The following is a 21,483-nucleotide window of genomic DNA, read 5'->3' as shown; positions in this document are numbered from 1 at the left end:
AACAGGTTCCAACCATGGCACCAGTTTATATTGTTCCTTTATGTTCCTTTTTAAACCTCTGAAATATTATTTTTAAAAACTTTTAGCTCGACATGAAATTACTTCACCAATCAGAGGAGCTTCCTATAGAGCGGGGGCAAGCTATTGCTCAGTGAGTCGTTTACATGGAGCGGGCAAGCTATTGCTCAGTGAGTCGTTTACATGGAGAGGGCAAGCTATTGCTCAGTGAGTCGTTTACATGGAGCGGGCAAGCTATTGCTCAGTGAATCGTTTACATGGAGCGGGCAAGCTATTGCTCAGTGAGTCGTTTACATGGAGCGGGCAAGCTATTGCTCAGTGAGTCGTTTACATGGAGCGGGCAAGCTATTGCTCAGTGAGTCGTTTACATGGAGCGGGCAAGCTATTGCTCAGTGAGTCGTTTACATGGAGCGGGCAAGCTATTGCTCAGTGAGTCGTTTACATGGAGCGGGCAAGCTATTGCTCAGTGAGTCGTTTACATGGAGAGGGCAAGCTATTGCTCAGTGAGTCGTTTAAATGGAGAGGGCAAGCTATTGCTCAGTGAGTCGTTTACATGGAGCGGGCAAGCTATTGCTCAGTGAGTCGTTTACATGGAGCGGGCAAGCTATTGCTCAGTGAGTCGTTTACATGGAGCGGGCAAGCTATTGCTCAGTGAGTCGTTTACATGGAGCGGGCAAGCTATTGCTCAGTGAGTCGTTTACATGGAGCGGGCAAGCTATTGCTCAGTGAGTCATTTACATGGAGAGGGCAAGCTATTGCTCAGTGAGTCGTTTACATGTGTGATGGACAGAAGTGTAGGGCATGAGATCAAACTGAAATCTTGCAGGTGGGGAGAGAGGGTAGGAGGAGGAGGCTTGAAGCGCTGGTAGTCTTATGACGTGCATTCTGAATTCTGAATTAGGTCTACACAATTATACCTATGGAGGAGCAGCGTCTGTGGAGGACCTTTGAAACCATACAAGACATGCTTAGACAGAGTTCCTGAAACCATACAAGACATGCTTAGACAGAGTTCCTGAAAACATACAAGACATGCTTAGACAGAGTCCCCCCCCCCCCCACACACACACACAGACATTACCTCAGTTGTAATAGTTAATTGTATTTATTTGCACTTTTCAATTGTAAGTAGTGGACAGAGATAACAGTTTAATTATTAAAAAAATACAAATCACAGTACAGCGCGAATGAAAAATAAAACAGTGAGCCGAGGCATAAAGTGATCGTTGACGTAACTAATTACATAACAGTAATAGTAAGGGGATACAGACAGAGCAGACAAGGCTAATTGGAGATGATGACCTCTGTAACCTCCTCATTGGCACTGCAAGCCTGACAGACACAGACTGGGTCATCCTTTCTCTATATAGTGCACTACTATGGGCCCAGGGTCACTCTATTCCCCTACGGGCCCAGTGTCACTCTATTCCCCTACGGGCCCAGGTCCAAAGTAGTGCTCCATATAAGGAATAGGGTGCCATTTGGGATGCACCCAGGGACTACAACCTAAAGCAGGGCTGTGTTCAGCAGGGCTGTGTTCAGCAGGGCTAGCATGCTAGTTGTTCCTGTGGACTTCCAGTCATTGCACTAACGCGACTTCGCATTGGCTAACTTCCGTCATACTGGACACAGAGACATAAAATGTTTATCCACGAGTTCATCTCTGGGTCAGTAGATAAAGGGCCTCACCTGACTCTGGGTCAGTAGTTAAAGGGCCTCATCTGACTCTGGGTCAGTAGATAAAGGGCCTCATCTGACTCTGGGTCAGTAGATAAAGGGCCTCACCTGACTCTGGGTCAGTAGTTAAAGGGCCTCACCTGACTCTGGGTCAGTAGTTAAAGGGCTTCATCTGACTCTGGGTCAGTAGTTAAAGGGCTTCATCTGACTCTGGGTCAGTAGTTAAAGGGCCTTGTTGCCAACATCCAGAAGAATCCCTTTTAATTCATGGAAGTAGCAGAGACTTATTTGTAGTGCTCTCAATTTGATAGGGGGCGTTTGATAGGGGGCAATGAGACACACTTTATGTGAAGTGGGATACTAGGCTTTATTAAGTAAATAGACAGTGGCTCCCTCTTATCCACACCTGCAGCTGATCTAAGTCTGCAGACTGTGGTGTGTTGAGTCACTTGGAGGGAACCTGCCAACCAGCCTGATCAACTTCTAAGGCCAGGAACCAGTCCTGTCCACTAACAGTTAACCCTTATCCTTAACTGTTTGAAACGTCCCCTTCAAAGGGCTGACAGAGTTGGACATCCCAAGGATTCTGTTTAGATCCTTGGGTCCATTAATCCAGAGAGCTAGGTGAGCCGGCCAGGCTTGAAGAGAAGGGGAGGTGGTTTCTGAAAACTCCCAACCAACATGACATTCTACCATAAAGGCACTGAAACACTACTCACTCACAACTTGCAACATAAAAGGAGCCTACAGCCATGTCTCAGGGTTACCATCAGCGTTGGGCCATTTCCATTTTAATTCAGAAAGTAAAACCAAATTCCAATTCCAAATGTTCCTCGTTGAAGATAATTGGAATTTCAGTGTACTTCCTGAATTGACTGGAACTGATCCTAATCCTGGCATAGAGCATGTTTAAAAACAAAACAAAAGCAGTATGAATGAATCAGTCTTATAAGACAGTCTGTTAGGCAGTCTAGCTGTAGTCTGGTCTCTCCAGATAGTGGTTATGTATGTGCGATTACTTGTTCCCATTGACACCAAGGTAAACCATGGTTAGCCTGAATCCCAGATCTGTTTGTGCCGTCTTGTCATAACGCCCATGTCCCTCAAATTGAAATCTGGACCTCAAAGCCAGTTGAACTGCTATGTATCATTCTTCCCCTCTAGTTAGGGACTCATTTCGACCTGGGACACCAAGGGTGTATTCATTCCGCCAAACAGGTAGAACAGAAAAGCAGCAGTAGTCCGGACGTCGTAGGGTAATAACCCTGTCTGTCATGATAATGACAGAGTTGGCAAGACCACACAAACAGAGCTGGGAATCCGGACTCATGAGCAGTGGCATCACTAGACTTTATGCTACCATCCTTCACCATGACAACAAGCTCCACCTGGCTCCCAGGGATTTCTGGAAAATGTAGGGACATTTTGCAACCCCTTCAATTGTGAATAAATAGACGAATTGAAGGCAGGAAGCTCAGAAGGAGCACTGATCCCTGGCCTATCATTAGCATTATAGCATTACTACCACTGATCCCTGGCCTATCATTAGCATTACAGCATTACTACCACTGATCCCTAGCCTATCATTAGCATTATAGCATTACTACCACTGATCCCTGGCCTATCATTAGCATTACAGCATTACTACCACTGATCCCTAGCCTATCATTAGCATTACAGCATTACTACCACTGATCCCTGGCCTATCATTAGCATTACAGCATTACTACCACTGATCCCTAGCCTATCATTAGCATTACTACCACTGATCCCTAGCCTATCATCATTAGCATTACAGCATAACTACCACTGATCCCTGGCCTATCATTAGCATTACAGCATTACTACCACTGATCCCTAGCCTATCATTAGCATTACTACCACTGATCCCTGGCCTGTCATTAGCATTATAACATTACTACCACTGATCCCTGGCCTATCATTAGCATTACAGTATTACTACCACTGATCCCTAGCCTATCATTAGCATTACTACCACTGATCCCTAGCCTATCATTAGCATTATAGCATTACTACCACTGATCCCTGGCCTATCATTAGCATTACAGCATTACTACCACTGATCCCTAGCCTATCATTAGCATTATAGCATTACTACCACTGATCCCTAGCCTATCATTAGCATTACTGCATTACTACCACTGATCCCTAGCCTATCATTAGCATTACTACTACTGATCCCTAGCCTATCATCATTAGCATTACTACCACTGATCCCTAGCCTATCATTAGCATTACAGCATTACTACCACTGATCCCTAGCCTATCATTAGCATTACAGCATTACTACCACTGATCCCTAGCCTATCATTAGCATTACAACAAGAGAGAAGCCATAATCTATACAGTAGCAGTACCAGGCTCCCCACTGCCCCCTGAGTCCCACATGGCCCCCTATTCCCTTCACAGTGCACTCCTTTAACCAGGTTCATTTTCAAATGAACAAAAACAATCCTCACATTATCCTTGAATAAGTTTTAAGAGTACCAATTCAGCGCAACGACACCCACACTGGTCAAGTCATAGGAACCTTTTTTATCCAAATGATGTTGGTAGAAGACTGCCTCAGTAGGCATGGTAGTCTATAGACTGCTATGGGTACTTGGTAATTGGCTGGTCTTCAGTAGCAAACTAGAAATACGGTCAGATGTACAATCAGGGCTCTCCCTGGGATTTTCTGCCAAGGTGGTGCGGATGTAGGACTAAGGTTGTGTAGGGGAAGGCCCAGATTGGGTCAGTCGACTTTCCCCTCAGGCTAGAGCTATAAATTAAATCAAACATTGTAGTAAACACAGAAGTATTGTGTTTGATGCTAAATTAAATTGAGGTGTTTTTTTTCTAGGTTAAATTGAGGGGTAATGAAGGTGGATCGTCTAGTGAAAATGCAAACTAGCTTCTTCTTAAATTTGTTTGAGGAGAAAATTCTAAATAATTAAATTAATGGATGCAATGTAGTAGTCTAGTTGACTGTAGGATATATGGAATATGACAAAAATTGAGCTAGGCCTTTAGGAGCTGGTTCCAGATCTCTATCCCTGACCTCATCCACCGGCCCTGACCTCATCCACCGGCCCTGACCTCATCCACCGGCCCTGACCTCATCCACCAGGTATTTGAAGAGGACAGATCCACAAATGATTCAATAACATAGGCCTGCTAATCTTTAACACTTTAACATAACTTTCAATGAAGGACAGTATTAGCAGAACAGCTCTCTGCCATGTCTGTTTCCATCCTCACAGTGACACGCACTGAACTAGCGCAGCGCTGAACTAGCGCAGCGCTGAACTAGCGCAGCGCTGAACTAGCGCAGCGCTGAACTAGCATAACACTCAGTAACATTGAACTACTGCAACACAGCACATGTTGCTCGTCAATGTGCTTGTGCCTACTACCATTGCAGAGAAATTGTTCTCGCTTAGTTGACTAAACACTGTAGCTAACTACCTTAGTCGTAATGACGCCTTAGCTAAGGAGCTAACTGCTAAATAGTGGTTATGTGCTTGACTAACACTTACAATTATGGAAAATGTATTTGCCAAACAGTTGGTTCTCCATTTTCCCGCTCACGCATCAGTGGTATGAACAGACAGAGTGAAGAGCTGCTATCAAGATGGAGTGAGGAAAACATTACTATGAACACAGGGGGGGAGGAGAGCTGGAGATGTTTTCTCCTCAGCCAAGTCCTCTGATTGGCTCAGCTCCAACTTTAGCCGGTTGAGTCAAAAACCACAATGTGCCAAATAGAAGCCTATGGTAGGTACAATGCATGTTGGCAGGTCTGCGTTATCACCAATAAAACTATTCCATCATATATGAATACATTTCTGTGCAGATTCTTCCAGCGTCTGTCTGGTTATTAAAACAGCTATATAATAATATAAAAGACGGCAAAAATAAAAAGCTGCGGTTCCTTAAGGAACCAACGGGCTCAGACACAGCTGTATAGTCCTGACTGGGGTTCCTTAAGGAACCAACGGGCTCAGACAGCTGTATAATCCTGACTGGGGTTCCTTAAGGAACCAACCGGCTCAGACACAGCTGTATAGTCCTGACTGGGGATCCTTAAGGAACCAACGGGATCACAGCTGTATAATCCTGACTGGGGATCCTTAAGGAACCAACGGGATCACAGCTGTATAATCCTGACTAGGGTTCCTTAAGGAACCAACGGGATCACAGCTGTATAGTCCTGACTGGGGATCCTTAAGGAACCAACGGGCTCAGACACAGCTGTATAGTCCTGACTGGGGATCCCTAAGGAACCAACGGGCTCAGACACAGCTGTATAGTCCTGACTGGGGATCTTTAAGGAACCAACGGGCTCAGACACAGCTGTATAGTCCTGACTGGGGATCCTTAAGGAACCAACGGGCTCAGACACAGCTGTATAGTCCTGACTGGGGATCCTTAAGGAACCAACGGGATCAGACACAGCTGTATAGTCCTGACTGGGGATCCCTAAGGAACCAACGGGCTCAGACACAGCTGTATAGTCCTGACTGGGGATCTTTAAGGAACCAACGGGATCAGACAGCTGTATAGTCCTGACTGGGGATCCTTAAGGAACCAACGGGCTCAGACACAGCTGTATAGTCCTGACTGGGGATCCTGAAGGAACCAACAGGATCAGACACAGCTGTATAGTCCTGACTGGGGATCCTTAAGGAACCAACGGGCTCAGTCACAGCTGTATAGTCCTGACTGGGGATCCTTAAGGAACCAACAGGCTCAGACACAGCTGTATAGTCCTGACTGGGGATCCTTAAGGAACCAACGGGATCAGACACAGCTGTATAATCCTGACTGGGGATCCTTAAGGAACCAACGGGTTCAGACACAGCTGTATAGTCCTGACTGGGGATCCTTAAGGAACCAACGGGCTCAGACACAGCTGTATAGTCCTGACTGGGGATCCTGAAGGAACCAACATGCTCAGACACAGCTGTATAGTCCTGACTGGGGATCCTTAAGGAACCAACGGGATCACAGCTGTATAGTCCTGACTGGGGATCCTTAAGGAACCAACATGCTCAGACACAGCTGTATAGTCCTGACTGGGGATCCTTAAGGAAGCAACGGGATCAGTCACAGCTGTATAGTCCTGACTGGGAATCCTTAAGGAACCAGTGGGCTCACAGCTGTATAGTCCTGACTGGGGATCCTTAAGGAACCAGCGGGCTCACAGCTGTATAATCCTGACTGGGGATCCTTAAGGAACCAGCGGGCTCACAGCTGCACCCTAATGATCCACCCTTTTCTCAAAGTGTTCACTTGAACATTTCCCATCATACATTTAACAATGGTGAAAATAAACTCCCTTCAGCCAATGATTACAATCTAATGCCTTTAAATCCATGACATGGAGTATGCCACACTTTGGGAGGAAGGGTGGAGAATCTGGACACAGCCTCACCCTCTACATGGAAGCATAGAGTCTAGAGCCTGGCCATGCAGCTGTGTCTCATTCTAGAGCCTGGCCACGCAGCTGTGTCTCAGTCTAGAGCCTGGTCACGCAGCTGTGTCTCAGTCTAGAGCCTGGCCATGCAGCTGTGTCTCAGTCAGACAGGACCAAGCAGTATTTTAGGGGAGGGGATCAGGTGCTACTGGTGAGGCTGTTAGATGCTCTGACAACACTGCATCTTTGGTTTGTTCTCCGTCGGCTGCACCTGGATGTTGACCACGTTGTTGCTAGGCGACATGTCGTTGTCTCGTCGGTCCGACATCTGTTTCTGAGACACGATGCGATAGATTTCTGCAGCGGGGGGGGGGGGGGGGAGTGAGCAAGGGGGAGAAGAGAGAGGCAGGGCATTAACATCACTCACACAGAAAGACAGAACACTAGGGCTCTGTCTCAATTCATCTTTCCTCAATTCCTCCCGTCCCATCTCCACACTGCTTTCCCACAACCCATTGGAGGAGAAGGTCACTCCCCTCTGCATTTTGAGGAGGTGGTGAGGAGATGGGGATATATAGTTGAGAACAAGCCTAGTTCCAAAAGTTGTTCACAGCTAGTGTTAAGTACCCTCGGTGTAGGTGAGTGTTAGGCTTTATCAATAAGGACCAAGGAGGTGTGGTATTTGGCCAATATACCACGGCTAAGGGCTGTTCTTAGTCACGACACATCACAGAGTATATTGGCCGTATACCACAAACCCCTGAGGTGCCTTATTGCTATTTTAAACTGGAGCAGGAAATTACATGTTTTGTCATACCTGTGGTATACGGTCTGATATACCACGGCTGTCAGCCAATCAGCATTCAGGGCTGGAACCACCCAGTTTCTAATGGTCTTTAAGTAGCATGTTGCTAAAGTACTTTACTCACAGCTTAAACAGGAGCTATCTAACACAATCACCAGCTAGCACTCCCTTTAAAACATTGGTTTGACATGTTAGTGCAGAACAGGACTGGGCAGAGCAGGAAAGGGTAAGACAGGGCAGAGCAGAAAAGGGTAAGACAGGGCAGAACAGGGCAGAGCAGGACAGGGTAAGACAGGGCAGAGCAGGAAAGGGTAAGACAGGGCAGAGCAGGAAAGGGTAAGACAGGGCAGAGCATGCAAGGGTAAGACAGGGCAGAGCAGGGCAGGACAGGGTAAGACAGGGCAGAGCAGGACAGGGTAAGACAGGGCAGAGCAGGAAAGGGTAAGACAGGGCAGAGCAGGAAAGGGTAAGACAGGGCAGAGCAGGAAAGGGTAAGACAGGGCAGAGCAGGCAAGGGTAAGACAGGGCAGAGCAGGACAGGGTAGGACAGGGGAGAGCAGGACAGGGTAAGACAGGGCAGAGCAGGAAAGGGTAAGACAGGGCAGAGCAGGCAAGGGTAAGACAGGGCAGAGCAGGAAAGGGTAAGACAGGGCAGAGCAGGAAAGGGTAAGACAGGGCAGAGCAGGAAAGGGTAGGACAGGGCAGAGCAGGACAGGGTAAGACAGGGCAGAGCAGGACAGGGTAAGACAGGGCAGAGCAGGACAGGGTAAGACAGGGCAGAGCAGGACAGGGCAGAGCAAGACAGGGTAAGACAGGGCAGAGCAGGGTAAGACAGGGCAGAGCAGGAAAGGGTAGGACAAGGCAGAGCAGGACAGGGTAAGGCAGAGCAGGACAGGGTAAGACAGGGCAGAGCAGGACTGGGTAAGACAGGGCAGAGCAGGACAGGGTAAGACAGGGCAGAGCAGGACAGGGTAAGACAGGGCAGAGCAGGAAAGGGTAAGACAGGGCAGAGCAGGACAGGGTAAGACAGGGCAGAGCAAGACTGGGTAGGACAGGGCAGAGCAGGACAGGGTAAGGCAGAGCAGGACAGGGTAAGACAGGGCAGAGCAGGAAAGGGTAAGACAGGGCAGAGCAGGAAAGGGTAAGACAGGGCAGAGCAGGAAAGAGTAAGACAGGGCAGAGCAGGAAAGGGTAAGACAGGGCAGAGCAGGAAAGGGTAAGACAGGGCAGAGCAGGAAAGGGTAAGACAGGGCAGAACAGGAAAGGGTAAGACAGGGCAGAGCAGGAAAGAGTAAGACAGGGCAGAACAGGAAAGGGTAAGACAGGGCAGAGCAGGAAAGGGTAAGACAGGGCAGAACAGGAAAGGGTAGGACAGGGCAGAGCAGGAAAGAGTAAGACAGGGCAGAGCAGGACAGGGTAAGACAGGGCAGAGCAGGAAAGGGTAAGACAGGGCAGAACAGGAAAGGGTAAGACAGGGCAGAGCAGGAAAGGGTAAGACAGGGCAGAGCAGGAAAGGGTAAGACAGGGCAGAACAGGAAAGAGTAAGACAGGGCAGAGCAGGAAAGGGTAAGACAGGGCAGAACAGGAAAGGGTAAGACAGGGCAGAACAGGAAAGGGTAAGATAGGGCAGAACAGGAAAGGGTAAGACAGGGCAGAACAGGAAAGGGTAAGACAGGGCAGAACAGGAAAGGGTAAGACAGGGCAGAACAGGAAAGGGTAAGACAGGGCAGAGCAGGAAAGGGTAAGACAGGGCAGAGCAGGAAAGGGTAAGACAGGGCAGAGCAGGAAAGGGTAAGACAGGGCAGAACAGGAAAGGGTAAGACAGGGCAGAACAGGAAAGGGTAAGACAGGGCAGAACAGGAAAGGGTAAGACAGGGCAGAGCAGGAAAGGGTATTACAGGGCCGAACAGGAAAGGGTAAGACAGGGCAGAGCAGGAAAGGGTAAGACAGGGCAGAGCAGGAAAGGGTAAGACAGGGCAGAACAGGAAAGGGTAAGACAGGGCAGAACAGGAAAGGGTAAGACAGGGCAGAACAGGAAAGGGTAAGACAGGGCAGAGCAGGAAAGGGTAAGACAGGGCAGAACAGGAAAGGGTAAGACAGGGCAGAACAGGAAAGGGTAAGACAGGGCAGAGCAGGAAAGGGTAAGACAGGGCAGAGCAGGAAAGGGTAAGACAGGGCAGAACAGGAAAGGGTAAGACAGGGCAGAACAGGAAAGGGTAAGACAGGGCAGAAAGGGTAAGACAGGGCAGAAAGGGTAAGACAGGGCAGGGCAGAAAGGGTAAGACAGGGCAGAGCAGGAAAGGGTAAGACAGGGCAGAGCAGGAAAGGGTAAGACAGGGCAGAGCAGGAAAGGGTAAGACAGGGCAGAACAGGAAAGAGTAAGACAGGGCAGAGCAGGAAAGGGTAAGACAGGGCAGAGCAGGACTGGGTAAGACAGGGCAGAGCAGGACTGGGTAAGACAGGGCAGAGCAGGACAGGGTAAGACAGGGCAGAACAGGAAAGGGTAAGACAGGGCAGAGCAGGACAGGGTAAGACAGGGCAGAACAGGAAAGGGTAAGACAGGGCAGAACAGGAAAGGGTAGGACAGGGCAGAACAGGAAAGGGTAAGACAGGGCAGAACAGGAAAGGGTAAGACAGGGCAGAACAGGAAAGGGTAAGACAGGGCAGAACAGGAAAGGGTAAGACAGGGCAGAACAGGACAGGGTAAGACAGGGCAGAGCAGGACAGGGTAAGACAGGGCAGAGCAGGAAAGGGTAAGACAGGGCAGAACAGGAAAGGGTAAGACAGGGCAGATCAGGAAAGGGTAAGACAGGGCAGAGCAGGAAAGGGTAAGACAGGGCAGAGCAGGAAAGGGTAAGACAGGGCAGAACAGGAAAGGGTAAGACAGGGCAGAACAGGAAAGGGTAAGACAGGGCAGAGCAGGAAAGGGTAAGACAGGGCAGAACAGGAAAGGGTAAGACAGGGCAGAGCAGGAAAGGGTAAGACAGGGCAGAGCAGGAACGGGTAAGACAGGGCAGAGCAGGAAAGGGTAAGACAGGGCAGAGCAGGAAAGGGTAAGACAGGGCAGAACAGGAAAGAGTAAGACAGGGCAGAGCAGGAAAGGGTAAGACAGGGCAGAGCAGGAAAGGGTAAGACAGGGCAGAGCAGGACTGGGTAAGACAGGGCAGAGCAGGACTGGGTAAGACAGGGCAGAACAGGAAAGGGTAAGACAGGGCAGAGCAGGACAGGGTAAGACAGGGCAGAACAGGAAAGGGCAGAACAGGAAAGGGTAAGACAGGGCAGAACAGGAAAGGGTAAGACAGGGCAGAACAGGAAAGGGTAAGACAGGGCAGAACAGGAAAGGGTAAGACAGGGCAGAACAGGAAAGGGTAAGACAGGGCAGAGCAGGACAGGGTAAGACAGGGCAGAGCAGGACAGGGTAAGACAGGGCAGAACAGGAAAGGGTAAGACAGGGCAGAACAGGAAAGGGTAAGACAGGGCAGAACAGGAAAGGGTAAGACAGGGCAGAACAGGAAAGGTCCAGAGGTCATATTCATTAGGGCACACAGTGGAAAACAAGCATTTGTTATTGGACAAGTTCAGGTAGCCTAGTCCCTTCCTGTTTGTCAGTTGTCTTCTTCAGTTTGGTGCCTAATGATTACACCCAGCATTATAAAACAGATCTGGGACCAGGCTAGAGCAGAATTAGGACACAGCTGCAAAGTATTGTGGTGGTCATATCCTGTTAGAAGAGCTGGACGTCAGGAGAACCCACACATTAGTCCTCATCGAGGCTAGTCATGTCTCAGCTGTGATTAGGTCTTCAGGCAGATCCCTCGGCCCAGTGGATTTGATCACTCCAACACACAATCACTGGTCTCGTCTCTGTCACACACACAAATCTCTACCACCACAAGTCTATATCATGACACCGTATCAATCGTTCCAGCTTATCATACATACAAATGAATCCGAGTTCTCTTCAGATACAGATCAATGCTGTAGAGAGCATAGAGAGACAGCCCCTCACCAGTCAGAATGGTCTGGAAGGATGTCTCCACGTTAGTAGAGTCCAGGGCTGAGGTCTCCAGGAAAGACAAACCGTTCTTCTCTGAGGAACAGAAGGAAACAGTAAACCATGTCAATCACCACTGTGTTAAGGTCTCTACCATTATGCAAATCTCTATGACATTACAGAGACGTCTTCCTATTTGAATAAGTAAAACCATGAAAACCAACAGCCACTCATGGGTAAGGAAAATAATGAAACAGTTCACCCCACTACTCCTAGACCTCTTCCTGTGTGAGTTGGTACTGCACTGACCTGCGTCGTCGGTGGGCACGGCCCTGAGCTGGCACAGATCACTCTTATTACCTGCCCCATGCCACACACTGTATATAGACAATTTTCTATTTTGTTATTGACTGTATGTTTGTTTACTCCATGTGTAACTCTGTGTTGTTGTTTTGTCGCACTGCTTTGCTTTATCTTGACCAGGTCGCAGTTCTAAATGAGAACTTGTTCTCAACTGGCCTACCTGGTTAAATAAAGGTGAAATAAAATGAAATGTAAAAATCACACACTGACCTGCGAATGTCCGTGCCTCGTCGGTGGGCACGGCCCTGAGGTGGCGCAGGTCACTCTTGTTGCCGACCAGCATAATGACGATGTTGCTGTCTGCATGGTCTCTCAGCTCCTTCAGCCAACGCTCCACGTTTTCATAGGTCAGGTGCTTGGCGATGTCATAGACCAACAAGGCCCCCACTGCACCACGGTAATACCTGTGGACCAGAGGAAGCAGAGGTAGGATCAAAGGTGACAAGCAGAGATGGCCAATATAGTGTTGTTAGAAACTTAAAGTAAACCTTGTAACAGGCTTTCAAATTGCCTAAATACATTGGTCCATGTGTTGAACTGACTCCCCAACTAAATGCATTACGTCTATGTGTTGAACTGACTCCCCATCTAAATGCATTAGGTCCATGTGTTGAACTGACTCCCCATCTAAATGCATTAGGTCTATGTGTTGAACTGACTCCCCATCTAAATGCATTAGTTCCATGTGTTGAACTGACTCCCCATCTAAATGCATTAGGTCTGTGTGTTGAACTGACTCCCCATCTAAATGCATTAGGTCTGTGTGTTGAACTGACTCCCCATCTAAATGCATTAGGTCCATGTGTTGAACTGACTCCCCAACTAAATGCATTAGGTCTGTGTGTTGAACTGACTCCCCATCTAAATGCATTAGGTCCATGTGTTGAACTGACTCCCCATCTAAATGCATTAGGTCTGTGTGTTGAACTGACTCCCCATCTAAATGCATTAGGTCTGTGTTGAACTGACTCCCCATCTAAATGCATTAGGTCCATGTGTTGAACTGACTCCCCATCTAAATGCATTAGGTCTGTGTTGAACTGACTCCCCAACTAAATGCATTAGGTCCATGTGTTGAACTGACTCCCCATCTAAATGCATTAGGTCTGTGTTGAACTGACTCCCCAACTAAATGCATTAGGTCTATGTGTTGAACTGACTCCCCATCTAAATGCATTAGGTCTGTGTTGAACTGACTCCCCATCTAAATGCATTAGGTCTATGTGTTGAACTGACTCCCCATCTAAATGCATTAGGTCCATGTGTTGAACTGACTCCCCATCTAAATGCATTAGGTCCATGTGTTGAACTGACTCCCCATCTAAATGCATTAGGTCTGTGTTGAACTGACTCCCCATCTAAATGCATTAGGTCTGTGTTGAACTGACTCCCCATCTAAATGCATTAGGTCTATGTGTTGAACTGACTCCCCAACTAAATGCATTAGGTCTGTATTGAACTGACTCCCCATCTAAATGCATTAGGTCTGTGTTGAACTGACTCCCCAACTAAATGCATTAGGTCTGCGTTGAACTGACTCCCCAACTAAATGCATTAGGTCTATGTGTTGAACTGACTCCCCATCTAAATGCATTAGGTCTGTGTTGAACTGACTCCCCATCTAAATGCATTAGGTCTATGTGTTGAACTGACTCCCCATCTAAATGCATTAGGTCCATGTGTTGAACTGACTCCCCATCTAAATGCATTAGGTCCATGTGTTGAACTGACTCCCCATCTAAATGCATTAGGTATGTGTTGAACTGACTCTCCAACTAAATGCATTAGGTCTGTGTTGAACTGACTCTCCATCTAAATGCATTAGGTCTGTGTGTTGAACTGACTCCCCATCTAAATGCATTACGTCTATGTGTTGAACTGACTCCCCATCTAAATGCATTAGGTCGGTGTGTTGAATTGACTCCCCATCTAAATGCATTAGGTCTATGTGTTGAACTGACTCCCCATCTAAATGCATTACGTCTATGTGTTGAACTGACTCCCCATCTAAATGCATTAGGTCTATGTGTTGAACTGACTCCCCATCTAAATGCATTAGGTCTATGTGTTGAACTGACTCCCCAACTAAATGCATTAGGTCTGTGTTGAACTGACTCCCCAACTAAATGCATTAGGTCTATGTGTTGAACTGACTCCCCAACTAAATGCATTAGGTCTATGTGTTGAACTGACTCCCCATCTAAATGCATTAGGTCTATGTGTTGAACTGACTCCCCAACTAAATGCATTAGGTCTGTGTTGAACTGACTCCCCAACTAAATGCATTAGGTCTATGTGTTGAACTGACTCCCCAACTAAATGCATTAGATCTATGTGTTGAACTGACTCCCCATCTAAATGCATTAGGTCTATGTGTTGAACTGACTCCCCATCTAAATGCATTAGGTCTCAGAAACTAAAACAACGCTGTCCAACGCTGGTCCGACCAAGCTGACTCCACACTCCAAGACTGCTTCCATCACGTGGACTGGGACATGTTTCGTATTGCGTCAGACAACAACATTGACGAATACGCTGATTCGGTGTGCGAGTTCATTAGAACGTGCGTTGAAGATGTCGTTCCCATAGCAACGATTAAAACATTCCCTAACCAGAAACCGTGGATTGATGGCAGCATTCGTGTGAAACTGAAAGCGCGAACCACTGCTTTTAATCAGGGCAAGGTGTCTGGTAACATGACCGAATACAAACAGTGCAGCTATTCCCTCCGCAAGGCTATCAAACAAGCTAAGCGCCAGTACAGAGACAAAGTAGAATCTCAATTCAACGGCTCAGACACAAGAGGCATGTGGCAGGGTCTACAGTCAATCACGGACTACAGGAAGAAATCCAGCCCAGTCACGGACCAGGATGTCTTGCTCCCAGGCAGACTAAATAACTTTTTTGCCCGCTTTGAGGACAATACAGTGCCACTGACACGGCCTGCAACGAAAACATGCGGTCTCTCCTTCACTGCAGCCGAGGTGAGTAAGACATTTAAACGTGTTAACCCTCGCAAGGCTGCAGGCCCAGACGGCATCCCCAGCCGCGCCCTCAGAGCATGCGCAGACCAGCTGGCCGGTGTGTTTACGGACATATTCAATCAATCCCTATACCAGTCTGCTGTTCCCACATGCTTCAAGAGGGCCACCATTGTTCCTGTTCCCAAGAAAGCTAAGGTAACTGAGCTAAACGACTACCGCCCCGTAGCACTCACATCCGTCATCATGAAGTGCTTTGAGATCTAGTCAAGGACCATATCACCTCCACCCTACCTGACACCCTAGACCCACTCCAATTTGCTTACCGCCCAAATAGGTCCACAGACGATGCAATCTCAACCACACTGCACACTGCCCTAACCCATCTGGACAAGAGGAATACCTATGTGAGAATGCTGTTCATCGACTACAGCTCGGCATTCAACACCATAGTACCCTCCAAGCTCGTCATCAAGCTCGAGACCCTGGGTCTCGACCCCGCCCTGTGCAACTGGGTACTGGACTTCCTGACGGGCCGTCCCCAGGTGGTGAGGGTAGGCAACAACATCTCCTCCCCGCTGATCCTCAACACTAGGGCCCCACAAGGGTGCGTTCTGAGCCCTCTCCTGTACTCCCTGTTCACCCACGAATGCGTGGCCACGCACGCCTCCAACTCAATCATCAAGTTTGCGGACGACACAACAGTGGTAGGCTTGATTACCAACAACAACGAGACGGCCTACAGGGAGGAGGTGAGGGCCCTCGGAGTGTGGTGTCAGGAAAATAACCTCACACTCAACGTCAACAAAACTAAGGAGATGATTGTGGACTTCAGGAAACAGCAGAGGGAACACCCCCCTATCCACATCGATGGAACAGTAGTGGAGAGGGTAGCAAGTTTTAAGTTCCTCGGCATACACATCACAGACAAACTGAATTGGTCCACTCACACAGACAGCATCGTGAAGAAGGCGCAGCAGCGCCTCTTCAACCTCAGGAGGCTGAAGAAATTCGGCTTGTCACCAAAAGCACTCACAAACTTCTACAGATGCACAATCGAGAGCATCCTGGCGGGCTGTATCACCGCCTGGTATGGCAACTGCACCGCCCTCAACCGTAAGGCTCTCCAGAGGGTAGTGAGGTCTGCACAACGCATCACCGGGGGCAAACTACCTGCCCTCCAGGACACCTACACCACCCGATGTCACAGGAAGGCCATAAAGATCATCAAGGACATCAACCACCCGAGCCACTGCCTGTTCACCCCGCTATCATCCAGAAGGCGAGGTCAGTACAGGTGCATCAAAGCTGGGACCGAGAGACTGAAAAACAGCTTCTATCTCAAGGCCATCAGACTGTTAAACAGCCACCACTAACATTGAGTGGCTGCTGCAAACACACTGACACTGACTCAACTCCAGCCACTTTAATAATGGGAATTGATGGGAAATGATGTAAATATATCACTAGCTACTTTAAACAATGCTACCTTATATAATGTTACTTACCCTACATTATTCATCTCATATGCATACGTATATACTGTACTCTATATCATCGACTGTATCCTTATGTAATACATGTATCACTAGCCACTTTAAACTATGCCACTTTGTTTACATACTCATCTCATTTGTACATACTGTACTCGATACCATCTACTGTATCTTGCCTATGCTGCTCTGTACCATCACTCATTCATATATCCTTATGTACATATTCTTTATCCCCTTACACTGTGTACAAGACAGTAGTTTTGGAATTGTTAGTTAGATTACTTGTTATTACTGCATTGTCGGAACTAGAAGCACAAGCATTTCGCTACACTCGCATTAACATCTGCTAACCATGTGTATGTGACAAATAAAATTTGATTTGATTTGAACTGACTCCCCAACTAAATGCATTAGGTCTGCGTTGAACTGACTCCCCATCTAAATGCATTAGGTCTATGTGTTGAACTGACTCCCCATCTAAATGCATTAGGTCTATGTGTTGCACTGACTCCCCATCTAAATGCATTATGTCTATGTGTTGAACTGACTCCCCATCTAAATGCATTAGGTCTGTGTTGAACTGACTCCCCATCTAAATGCATTAGGTCTATGTGTTGAACTGACTCCCCATCTAAATGCATTAGGTCTATGTGTTGAACTGACTCCCCATCTAAATGCATTAGGTCTATGTGTTGAACTGACTCCCCATCTAAATGCATTAGGTCTATGTGTTGAACTGACTCCCCATCTAAATGCATTAGGTCTGTGTTGAACTGACTCCCCATCTAAATGCATTAGGTCTATGTGTTGAACTGACTCCCCATCTAAATGCATTAGGTCTATGCATGATACTTTCATATGATATTTGATACATATGTTTAATATGCAACATTTCAGAAGGCAGTATTTCCATGAAAAATAGCGTGTTTCCAAAATGGCCACAATCCCGAGTGCTCATGCTGAGGTGATGGCTCGTATTGCTCCTGTCCAGTCGTGTCAGAAGTGTTTTCTAAACAGTGTGTTTGTTTGTGTGTGTTTGTACTCACGCTGATGTAATAGCCCGGTATCTCTCCTGGCCAGCTGTGTCCCAGATCTGAGCCTTCACGGTCTTCCCATCCACCTGGATACTGCGGGTGGCAAACTCCACCCCGATGGTGCTCTTACTCTCCAGGTTAAACTCATTCCGAGTGAAACGAGACAACAGGTTACTCTTCCCCACACCGGAGTCTCCTATCAACACCACTGGGCCAGAGAGAGAGAGAGAGATGGGTTAGAGTCTCCTATCAACACCACTGGGCCAGAGAGAGAGAGACAGGTTAGAGTCCCCTATCAACACCACTGGGCCAGAGAGAGAGACAGGTTAGAGTCCCCTATCAACACCACTGGGCCAGAGAGAGAGACAGGTTAGAGTCCCCTATCAATACAACTGGGTCAGAGAGAGAGAGACGGGTTAGAGTCTCCTATCAACACCACTGGGCCAGAGAGAGAGAGAGACAGGTTAGAGTCTCCTATCAACACCACTGAGCCAGAGAGAGAGACAGGTTAAAGTCCCCTATCAACACCACTGGGCCAGAGAGAGAGACAGGTTAGAGTCCCCTATCAACACCACTGGGCCAGAGAGAGAGACAGGTTAGAGTCTCCTATCAACACCACTGGCCAGAGAGAGAGAGACAGGTTAGTCTCCTATCAACACCACTGGGCCAGAGAGAGAGACAGGTTAGAGTCTCCTATCAACACCACTGGGCCAGAGAGAGAGACAGGTTAGAGTCCCCTATCAACACCACTGGGCCAGAGAGAGAGAGACGGGTTAGAGTCAATTCAAAATAACTTGATGCATCTCCTGATTCCCCTCACATTGAAGAAGGCAGTCAAATGTACAACATCCTGCAGATATTACAGTAGGAATATACACATCCTGTAGATATTACAGTAGGAATATACACATCATGTAGATATTACAGTAGGAATATACACATCATGTAGATATTACAGTAGGAATATACACATCCTGTAGATATTACAGTAGGGATATACACATCCTGTAGATATTACAGTAGGGATATACACATCATGTAGATATTACAGTAGGAATATACACATCCTATAGATATTACAGTAGGAATATACACATCCTGTAGATATTACAGTAGGAATATACACATCCTATAGATATTACAGTAGGAATATACACATCCTGTAGATATTACAGTAGGAATATACACATCCTGTAGATATTACAGTAGGAATATAAAACAATATACATCATATACATCGATACAATACACCCCCTTATTGTACAAAAAAGAAAAAGTCTATCTGAATGTGAAATGTGCTTTGACCAGATTCCCATCACATGCTAACAGCTAACAGCTAACAGCTAACAAGCAGGAGCCCATTCAGTATGATGTTGATTTGGGGAGACAAAATATCTAAAAAGGAACGTATTACTAAACAGACTTTCCAAACAATGGGTCTGTTGTAGATCCACTTCCTCTGCCACAGGGCGGCGCACAATTGGCCCAGCGTCGTCCGGGTTTGGCCAGGGTGGGCCGCCATTGTAAATAAGATTTTGTTCTTAAATGACTTGTCTAGTTAAATAAAGGTTAAATACGAGGTAATAACAATCACATGTGGGGTGCTTATATTACAAGTGTGTAATTAATATTTTAAATTTTTTGCATATTCCAACTCCCCGAGACACTGGCAGAAAGAGGGGTTCCCATTGTTCTGCATCCTGGAGCAACAGATGTTTGACCTTGTCAGATCTGCTATTCGATTACTGGCCCAAAGCTCTAACCTCAAGGCGACCTGCTGCCCTGAGCAGAGAGCAGAGGGCAGAGGGCAGAGAGCAAGTGGGTCTGCAACAGAGCCTCGGTTGGGACGTCTTTAATAATGACCATTGTTAAGTTATTTTGTCAAATAGTCCCCCTGTTTATAATGACCAACCGCCCTGCCCACCGGCACAACATATTAAAATGAAATTAGATTTAACTTCTGGCCTTCCACTGACAGTTTTGGTGCAACCTAATACAATTGAAAGCAACGTTAAGTGGACCTAGGAATAACCCATTTCATCATATTGAAGCCACTATATTTCACAAACAGGATATGGCACATAAACTAGGTAGATATGATTTGTAATCTTCTCTTAAGACATGTGTTTAAATGAATGACATAACGTTAGATAGCTATAAAATCCATGATGTAGCTGGAGCAACTACCCATGGTTTCAGTAGCTGGTTAACTAAGTTAACGTTAGATATGTGGTCATTTGACATATTAGCTGGTTGACTAAGTGGCTGTTACTAGTAACCTAACTAACGTTAGTTGTATATTTCCTCACGGTAAGGTTTTCCGCACCGGTCCATTAGAGACCTGCGCTATCTAGCCATCAAGACAAAGACAAAGGATCAACTGCTATTAGTTAGCATTATTGAGAATATCAAAACCAAAATCAATCACTATATTTATATCCAAACGACCTCTTTTAAATTCACAGGATATCAGGCTAAAGTGATCAGGCTGCAAATGCGTAGCGTTAGCTAGGAGCTAACTAGGTTAGCCAGGCGACCACTCCTATAATAAAACCACGATGACATCACCTTTTACGGACAGGTACATTGAGGTCACATTTACCTTTAAACAAGTAATCATACTCGTCGTCTCTATTCCCCATTCTGAATCTAAATTAAGGCGAGGTTCGATGTCTGTGAATCCAAGTGGCACCGTCCCTTTCCTTCCTTCCCCGGTCCTATCCGGTTATTATACCTTCTTATCCTGCCCGTCCCCGCAATGCACTGCAGTTCCAGCCTTGTCATTTAACCTCAGCAGCAGGAAAACCAGCGGGCATCCAACCGCTATATATAATGCCCACTTCCGGATCAACCATCTGCATTGATAATACTTCTCATATGATTTATTTTATGTAACTACATGAAATTAATATACCGGAGTAATACATGCATTGTGTTAACAAAAGGCAATGAAGAAGAATAGGCGAAAGAATCAGAGTTACATCAGACTAGTGTCGTACGTATGCGGTAGAAATGTATGGTTCTATGGTGTAATGGTTAGCACTCAGGACTCTGAATCCTGCGATCCGAGTTCAAATCTCGGTAGGACCTACATTTTTGAAGTTCTTAGCTGCTAGTCAAAGCAGTTGTAAATTGCTAGTAGATGAAATATACTAAACAACAATATAAAGGCAACATGTAAAGTGTTGTTCCCATGTTTCATCCGCAGAAATTAAAGTTCACAGACACTGTACATATGCGTAGAAGGCTTATTTCTCTCAAATGTTGTGCACAAATTTATTCAACCTTAAACAAGTAATCATACACCTCTCAATTCCCCATTCTCCTTTGCCAATATAATCCATCCACCTGACAGGTGTGGCATATAAAGTATATGATTAAACAGCATGATCATTACACAGGTGCACCTTGTGCTGGGGTCAACAAATGGTCACTCTAAAATTTTGTCACAACACAGATGTCTCAAGTTTTGACGGAGTGTGTATTTGGCATGCTGACTGCAGGAATGTCCACCAGAGCTGTTGCCAGAGAATTGAATGTTAATTTCTCTACCATAAGCCTCCTCCAACGTTGTTTCAGAGAATTTGGCAGTACATCCAACCCGCCTCACAACCGCAAACCACGTGTATGGTGTCGCGTGGTCAAGTGGTTTGCCTCTGTCAACGTTGGTGGCGGTGGGGTATGGGCAGTCATAAG

At 46.8% G+C, this 21,483-nt stretch overlaps 1 protein-coding gene and 1 non-coding gene across 3 annotated transcripts; one reads left to right on the top strand and one right to left on the bottom strand.

The window, feature by feature from the left end:
- Positions 1 to 1,100: 1,100 nt before the first annotated feature.
- On the bottom strand, positions 1,101 to 20,554 carry LOC139376718 (ras-related protein Rab-11A). Of its 2 annotated transcripts, XR_011627958.1 has the most exons (6): positions 20,390 to 20,554; positions 17,800 to 17,995; positions 12,487 to 12,680; positions 11,929 to 12,009; positions 3,903 to 7,471; positions 1,101 to 3,787 (listed from the first exon to the last, which is right to left on the bottom strand). XR_011627958.1 is itself a non-coding variant. In XM_071119595.1 (5 exons), exons 1-5 carry the CDS (start codon positions 20,427 to 20,429, stop codon positions 7,335 to 7,337), a joined length of 648 nt encoding a protein of 215 aa, XP_070975696.1. In that variant the 5' UTR covers positions 20,430 to 20,554; the 3' UTR covers positions 1,101 to 7,334. The 2 variants fall into 2 exon arrangements, 1 of the variants encoding a protein (XP_070975696.1); XM_071119595.1 differs by having other exon boundaries at positions 1,101 to 7,471.
- Positions 20,555 to 20,805: 251 nt separating this feature from the next.
- Positions 20,806 to 20,877, top strand: trnaq-cug (transfer RNA glutamine (anticodon CUG)). The gene has a single exon. It is a non-coding gene; the product is annotated as a tRNA-Gln (tRNA).
- Positions 20,878 to 21,483: the final 606 nt, after the last annotated feature.

The sequence above is a fragment of the Oncorhynchus clarkii genome, chromosome 2 (genome assembly GCF_045791955.1).
Source record: "Oncorhynchus clarkii lewisi isolate Uvic-CL-2024 chromosome 2, UVic_Ocla_1.0, whole genome shotgun sequence".
Classification (NCBI taxonomy): Eukaryota; Metazoa; Chordata; class Actinopteri; order Salmoniformes; family Salmonidae; genus Oncorhynchus; species Oncorhynchus clarkii.
This window is presented reverse-complemented; position numbering and strand designations above follow the sequence as displayed.